Raw genomic sequence first — 8,207 nt, 5'->3', positions numbered from 1 at the left:
GAATAGACTTACACTACAGCATTTTAGGCCTACAACCACCCCTGAGAAGTGTGGCCTAAGATGCCAAGAAGTGTAGCATTTGGGCAAAGGCAACACTTTACGACTTTAGGCAATGCTTTTTGGGGGGTGGCCTAAAGTACCGTAACCTTTGACTATTGGCCACGCTTTATAGGTGTTGCCTTAAAAGCCACGCTTTAAAAGTGTGGCCGATACAGTACAAATGCCACACTTATATTTTCTCATATAGCCACGCTTTTATGACATAAGGCTACACTTATGAAGCGTGATCTTTGTCACGTTATAGGCTACGCTTACAAAGTATGGCTTCTAGAGCAACATTTATCATTAATAATGCCAGATTGACAATCCCTATGGCCACACTTTTTAAGCGTGGTGATTTTGTCTACACTACAAAGTTATTTTTCAAATACTTATATTAGCCACAATTTTGTGGTTAAAAAACTATATTTGTTTGCATCAAATTCTGTTCTCTCTCTCTCTCTCTCGCTCACACACACACACACACACACATATATATATATATATATATATAGATAATAAGTAATAGAATAAAAATAATTCAAATGCATATACTTAAAATAAATTTCAACAAAGAAACATACTTTGTGTACTGTCTATAGTAATAAAGCACTGTTGGTTCAAGAGTTCACTAGCAAACCTCTACAAAACCAAATGTATTCATATTTATAGAATCAATAAAAATAAACATCCCAATTGTTCAAAAGGTTTTCACTATTCACTTTAATGAATCAAATTGATTTGTGACCACCATATCCAATTGCATCACCCGTATTTTCCTACACATTCAAAATGAAATTAAAAATTAGGAAGAAACATATATATAGTATACACTAGTTAGAAAGCATTACTTGTAAGTTAAGATTGAGGTAGTTTTTGGAATTGGGAAATATAAGTACCTTTTCAAGACTTGGGGCGTGAGTTGAGCCAGAATAATGTGGTAAATTTTGGCCTCTCATAGCTCGTGCACTACTTGCATCAACTGGTGAAGGAATATTAGATCCAACACACCCTTGTATATCATGAAAATCCAGTCCAGCGTTGTTTTTCACAAATTGACTAAAAAAACATCGCATTTCTTCTCTCATCATTTCCTTCATTTCTTTCTTGAGAGAAGTTATTTCATTGGCATGCTTTTGTTTAAGCTTGGTGATTTCTTCATCTTTTTTCAGAGAGCTTGTCGTCACCGATCTACCATAGCATCTAACCCGACCAGGCTGCTTCTTTCCAAATACAGCCCTAAATGCATCATCTGCTGTTTCTCCGGAACTTTGACGATTCTGAAGTTCAGACTGTCAAAAAAATATTATTGCACATCACTTACAAGTCAAGATAGAACGAACACTAAAATAACTTTCAACAAGTCAAGTTAGATTAAGAAAAAGTTTAGCAGACCTCAAAATTTAGCCAAGAATGTCAATAGAGTTTTCAGCGACAAGGATCGTAACCAATTTAATATGAAGTTTCAAACAAACAGAACTGATTTGTGCATGTTAATCCTAAGTCTTCTGGGATTACACATAATGTTGCAGGCCAAGCTGATGATGGTACAAGGGGAGTTGTTCCTACTGTTGCATCAGGTCGTGAAAATGATGTAGCAGGGAGCAGAGGAGTCTTGAGGTGCAGCTAGTTGAGAAAACTAAGGGTGAAAATCCAGCTAATATTCCTAGTGCTACAAAAGGTGCTACAGTTGCGTCAAGTTTTGGAGTTGCAGCTGCTACTGATGTGCACAAATCTGCTGTGCATGAGAATGAGGCCACGCATCTGTTAGAATCAGGTTCTCAACCTGTGAATCAATTAAATGATCGAGAGTGGATAGAGGTAACTCGATCTCATCCATCACTTAACAAAAAGAAAAATCCAGACCATGAACTCAGATTATCGCAGAAATCTTTACAGGTGCACTATGTGAGGATTCAAGGAAAATCAACTGCTCAAACACCTTTGATGTTTTGAATATAGAGCATGATCATGCTGTGGGGAGTTTGCAGCTTAAGGACATAAGTGCAAGCTCATGAAATAAGCAAGGGAACTCTCCAGGCAGTGGGCAAAATCAAAAGAAGAATGCTGGTAGTCCATTAAATCAATCAAAGGATATTATCACTACAATTTTTTCTGGTGCACTTGCACATGAAATGTGTACTGGAATTAATTCACCAACAGTAAAAGATGGTAAGATGCAGCAACAAATATTTCTCATTCTCAATATTGTTCGTCTATGGTAATTCAACTATAACTAATTTATGCAACTTTTTATATTCCAAAGAGGTGTCTCATTTGCCACACGAATAATACTACCTCTTAGCATTGCATGGATGATATGAACACTGGATGTAATTTACAGAATGTTTGTTAGTTCATTAGACTTTTAGCACGCTTGATTATTTGGTTGATCAATGAAATTGCTGAAACAATCAGAGAGCTGAAAATTGGAATTAAGTTCACCTTTATTTACTTTTCTTTGGAACCTTTGCAGTGCATATGCTTTCAACTAATTTTCAAATTTTTGGCAGTTGCGAAAAATTGATTCATACACATTATAACGTAAAATAACTAATAGTCAGCTCATAAGCACCGACTAATAATTCTATTGAACGAACAAAGTAATTTCACTTCCTGGAAGCATTTCTTTTGGTCAAATCTAGAGATGGCAAAATAGTTATAAGAAAACAGTTATCCACTCATATTATCAATTAAAAAATGGGTCGGATAATGAACAATTTAAAAATAAATTTACATTGCTCTATTCATGAACAATAAGCTAAAGGTCAATATTTTCCAAAAGAAACTACAGATATGCGTATGGACTTCCTTCAGCTAAAGAAACACATTCATTAAAGAGAAAAAATACAATAATAAGACTTAAATTGCAGACTTACTATTGCAACTTGAGTATCTGTATGAACTTCCTTCCCTTTCTTTGTACGAGTTGTAATAAACATTTCAGACTTTGATGGTTCCTCGTTGTTCTCTTTGGTTGCGCGCTACAAATTACATCAAAAAAGATATAAAAAAGATATCACTTTTTTCCGACAAAGTACAAAAATAAATAAAAGTAAGATTACAAAGTGTCGACTAAATATTACCAATGCCACACGCACTCTTGCAAAATTAATAGGTCCCATTCGATGCCTCCACTTTTATTTTTTCCTGTTTTCAGAATTCAATTGCCACATAGAATAACAACAAAGGAAGCATATTAATTAATAAATCAAAAAGGGAAAAATATGTACTGCAACAATAAGTAGAAAATGTAGAAATGCACGGTTTAATCTTACTTCGACATCTTCGTCATCCCAATACTCAATCAATTGACGGAACTGAACTTCAAGTATCTCATTTGGGACGATTTTGTAGCATTTGTTCAATAGTAGCATTTTTATCAAAATATTTCTTCTTAATATTCCTCTTGTGTCGCTTCCAAGCATCACGAAGATCAGTCATTACCCACTTCTCTCCTTCAACTGGAATTAAGAACTTGGACTATGCAAAACAATACACACACACACACACACAGAGAGATATATCTTTTCTTAGAAGGAAAAATACAAAAAATATATAATTGAAAAATTTATTATTCTTACATTGACATATTCCCACATTCGTTGCTTAATATCCTTTGACACAACATGCCAACTAGTATGCACCAAGGGGATAAATCTTGGATTCCTTGCAATTGTTCCTAAAAAGTTGGTCAAATCAGACACTCTCTTGTCAGTTGGTCCAACACTTTACCAAATGTCACCTCCTCTCTTTCTTCAAAACTTCTTGCACGAATATTCTTGCATGTTGTTTTTCCTCTAACTCTTTTCTTCTCTGATGTCCCTAGATTGATAGAACAAGCAAGACATAAGAAGAAAAAATCAAAATATGTAAAATAATTATAAGGTTTAAGACATACCACCTGCAGCACCATCGATGTTCATATCCTCATCTCCAATAAATTCATCGTCACCAACTTCATCTTGTGCAGCAAAATTATCCAATTCTATTTCATGCTCATCAATAATAGGAGAGGACATAAATCTGACTTCATTTTCTGGGTGATTATCAGGATGTTTTTCACCAGCGACTTGTATCCCATATTTTTTTAGAAACTTATTAACACTCGTTGACGGTAGGACTGAGTTTGTCTTTACCTTTTTGCAATTTTGTAGCTCTTGAATATTAAATTGTTTCTCTCCTTCACCTTGTGTTCTTCTAATCACATGTAAAGTGTTAGGATCTACCTTTGCAGATGATTGGATCATGGATGTGGGCACAGGTAATTTACTCATTCCTTGCTTTTGAATGGGCTCCTCCAATTGCATTGACCTTTGTTTAATTTGTCCTTTACTTGCAATATTATGTGAAGTGTTCAGATCTTCCCTTGAAGACGATTGGATTGATTTGTACACCGGTAATCTATTCCTTCCTAACTTTTGAACTGACACATCCGATTGAGTTAACCTCTATCTACTTTGTCCTTCTAATGTTGCAGGCATATAATTCTTCCTTTTAACTCCAAGTAATGCCTGCTCTTTAGCAGCTTTATCGTTGCAATCACTTGTAAGCTTTTCTCTCTTAATCTGAAATTTTTTGGCTAGTTCGGCACTTGATCGGTATTGGAAATCGAAACCTATATTCTTCATTGGACTTTGAGTTTGTTTGGATTCGGAACTTTTCTCTTAAAAGTTGCCGCTTGATTCATCCTACATACAAAAAAATTAAATTACTTTAGCCTAACAACTAGTATGAATATATAACAATATGTGAGAGGCATCAGGTACAAGTTGGAAACAAATTTGTAATGTTAGAGGTTGAAGAAGCTATGGAGAATGCTGAAAAACAGAATCACTTGAATGATAATAATGTTGAGGCTCAAAAGTCAGTACATGATAAGCAATTAGCAATTGTAGCAGAAGTACAGGAAGTGGTTCAACTTGATAAGGCTACTCCTACTGCTAATAATCTCAAGTCTCCTGGGGCTGGCAATGAAAAGAAAAACAATGGGAATACAGAAGGAACAGGAAACAACCTCAATTATGTGGCTCTAATGATTAACCCTACAATAGATAATAATGCAGAACAGGTGAGTAAGGAAATAGAACCAAAGGAAATAAGGGCATATGAACAATTAAATAAGGAAAAGTGAATACATAGGGAAACACTTAAAGTTGGCACGATTTTTCATTTAGACACATGAACTTAGGGGTATTCCTAATGAGCACGTGCATTATACGAACTTTGTTCCAATTAGATACTCTTTTGACTATCACTGAAACTTACAAAGTGTGTGCAATACACCCGCTGCTGATGTGTCGAATGACGAATAAAATGAGGACATATATCTTTTTGAGTTAAAAAAAAGAAGGAAAAACTATGTTAAATCTATTTAATGTGTGTTCTTGGTGTTCTTCACTATCTTCATGTGTGTTCTTGTTCCAACCAAGATTTTAATCCAAACTTTTAAGAGAAACTCCTCCAAATTTGTTATAACTTGATCTGAAGATTCTCCGAGACGACCCGAAGGCAACCCCAACATTAATTTCATAATCTTTCATCAAATCAAGTAACCCATTTTAAACCTTCAAGCTTTTTAAGAACCCATTAATGGTGTTTCGATTTGAAATGAAGAACTCAGACTCATTTTAATTTTAATCACTAGGGGGATGCTCCTGAATATGAGTGACGTCTGGAGATGAATGGGGTGAAGAAGAAGGGTTCGGCGATGGGGTTAGAGAGGAGGGTGGCGGAGCAGTTGGTGGCGATGAAATTTTCAGCCAAATGGATTGTGTTGAAATACTCCAATCCATATCCTATCCTTTTTTGTTGAAATACTCTAAGGCTGCAACAGCCAAATAAATGGGGCGATATTCTTGTTGTGTGAAGCAGATGCTAAGGAAAGGATTATGATCACAAGAAGAAGATGAGAAAGTGGAGGAGGCAATGGTGGAAATGGTGGTGGACATAAACAAGAAGAAGAAGAAGAAGGAAATAAAAAAGACAAAAAAAGAAGAAAAAAATCTGTTTTTGGGCTCTTCACGCGCCTATATGGGGTGAAACTCACTCTATGTGCCAACTCAGCAAAAAGTGTCTAATTGGAACAAAGTTTGTGTAATGCACGTGCTCATTAGAAATACCCCTAAGTTCAAGTGTCTAAATGAAAAATCGTGCCAACTTTAAGTGTCTCCATATGTATTCGGCCATAAGGAAACTACTTCTCAATGGGTACAAAGAGCCTTTGTTGGCAACATAGTGGCAACAAATACTTCCTGCAAGGCCAATGCAAAAAAGAACTCTGAAGAGCAGGGCCTAAGCATAACTGTAGAGGATGCCAACAATAAGCAATCTGTGGAACAAGGTACTGTGGGAACTCAAAGTGCTGAAGTAATTTTGAAAGATTTGGAGACCAATATGATTGATCCAGGAGGATGCTGAATCTTTTCCCTATCTCAATCAATCTTATTGGTATAAACTAGTTAGCGTTATTGATACTCATGATTCTCTTGATATCAGAAGGTTATGGAAATTGTTGGACTTAGCCCGAAAGAATAGGAAGCAATTTTTAGAATTTTGGCTTATGTTCTACCTCTTGGTAATCTTAAATTTGCATAGGGTACTGAAATTGATTTATCAATTCTTAAAGTTGACAGATATTAGTTGTATCCAAAGTTGTGGAGTAGACCATGTGAGTTGCTTTTAGTTGCCAGGACCTACTCTATAACACAGATGGCTGAACTTTGTTATAATAGGCTTATAAACTTTCAGTTAGCATCATTGGGATACCACAACTAGACAAATTCAAACATCTCAATGCTGCAACATGTGGAGTTTGATACTAAAAAAAGGTTGTATGTTCAATCTCCAATGCTCCAGCTGGTGTTGCTAAGGAGCAAATTAAATACCTCGTAAACAAACATCTTCATGTTCCACTCAGTTGTCCTAACTAAGGATTGCAACAGTTTATGTCCAAAGGCTTGACAATATTTTAAAGACTAGTGAAAATCGTTTCATAGATTATTATTCTAAAAGCATGTCGAGAGCAAGTATATGTAATAAATTAAGTCTACGCCCATAGCAAAGATGGCTCAAAGATAGAGGATCCATGTAACATATATGAATACAGAACACAAGGGGAAGCTGGTTCATCCACACATTGGCATCTATACCTAAATCATACAAGTAACTCTAGGGCTACCATACTTTTTGTCCCTCTTCCAGTTCTATCTTACAATTAAAATGAAATTTCATCAGGATTAGGACAGACAATATACAAATCTTTAATAATAACTAATAAGTAACAACCCTTCAAGGAGCTAAAGATAAAACAAGCAACGCATGATAAATGACCACAAAATCCCAACACAAAGTCAAAAAACAGATTAACAGATGAAGTTCTCAAGGTATATCACGTTTTCTAGATAATATTTTCAAATCGGCATTCATAACCCTCCTCTGATAACAAAATCTGACAAGAAATGAACTCTAACAAGACAACTGAGAGCCCTTACCCAACAATTCTCTTGGTTCCACAGGTTATATAAAGATATGTAGATAAACAATTCCAGAGCATATATAAATAAACAAAGTTACAAAGATACATGTTCAATATCTCTTGGTTCCTTAAAATTTGTTAGTCCAATATCTTCTTTAGTTGCATGTGCACCACCTGATAATAATAAAAAATAAATATGTTTATACTTTAAAACTTGCTCCAATACTCCAGGTAATAGTACAATACAAATTCCGAAGCATAATTTCTACTTACTCACGTTCACTTCTCTATTCAAAACTAGAGGACAAATTCTCGATCCACATATAATACAATATGGTTCCTTAGAAGGGACACATTAAATAACCAATCAAGTAATTTCTAGTGATACTAAAAGGGACACATTGAAAATACATGAGCAGAAAATATATGTGCACATCAAAGAAATCGAGCAGCAAGAAAATATTTAATATTGAACTTGAGGAAATAGACAACATCAATTTAAATCTAAAGCAACAATCTTTAATGTGTTTCTAGCTATTAATAAAAAAATGGCTAAGCTATTTTCTATTTGAATTAGAATAAAACTCATGATGTATCTTCAAAATCAAACTCTTCATCCGATTCAAATTCAAGTTGTTGTGCTAGAAATCTTTCTGGAGGTACATCAAGAATGGTTGCTGGAACATCACTC

At 35.0% G+C, this 8,207-nt stretch overlaps 1 protein-coding gene across 3 annotated transcripts; it reads right to left on the bottom strand.

Moving 5' to 3' along the window:
• Window positions 1-682: 682 nt before the first annotated feature.
• Window positions 683-6,558, bottom strand: LOC104217531 (uncharacterized). Of its 3 annotated transcripts, XM_070160398.1 has the most exons (8): window positions 5,057-6,558; window positions 3,941-4,730; window positions 3,624-3,864; window positions 3,318-3,522; window positions 3,126-3,189; window positions 2,919-3,023; window positions 939-1,331; window positions 683-818 (listed from the first exon to the last, which is right to left on the bottom strand). In XM_070160398.1, the coding sequence occupies exons 5-8, from the start codon at window positions 3,162-3,164 to the stop codon at window positions 771-773; spliced, it is 585 nt and encodes a 194-aa protein (XP_070016499.1). In that variant the 5' UTR covers window positions 3,165-3,189; window positions 3,318-3,522; window positions 3,624-3,864; window positions 3,941-4,730; window positions 5,057-6,558; the 3' UTR covers window positions 683-770. The 3 variants fall into 3 exon arrangements, with proteins under 3 accessions (XP_070016499.1, XP_009766109.1, XP_070016500.1); XM_009767807.2 differs by having other exon boundaries at window positions 3,941-6,558; XM_070160399.1 differs by having other exon boundaries at window positions 3,944-6,558.
• Between the last annotated feature and the right edge of the window lie 1,649 nt (window positions 6,559-8,207).

The sequence above is a fragment of the Nicotiana sylvestris genome, chromosome 10 (genome assembly GCF_000393655.2).
Source record: "Nicotiana sylvestris chromosome 10, ASM39365v2, whole genome shotgun sequence".
Lineage (NCBI taxonomy): Eukaryota > Viridiplantae > Streptophyta > Magnoliopsida > Solanales > Solanaceae > Nicotiana > Nicotiana sylvestris.
The sequence above is the reverse complement of the archived record's forward strand: the minus strand, read 5'-3'. Positions and strand labels throughout refer to the sequence as shown.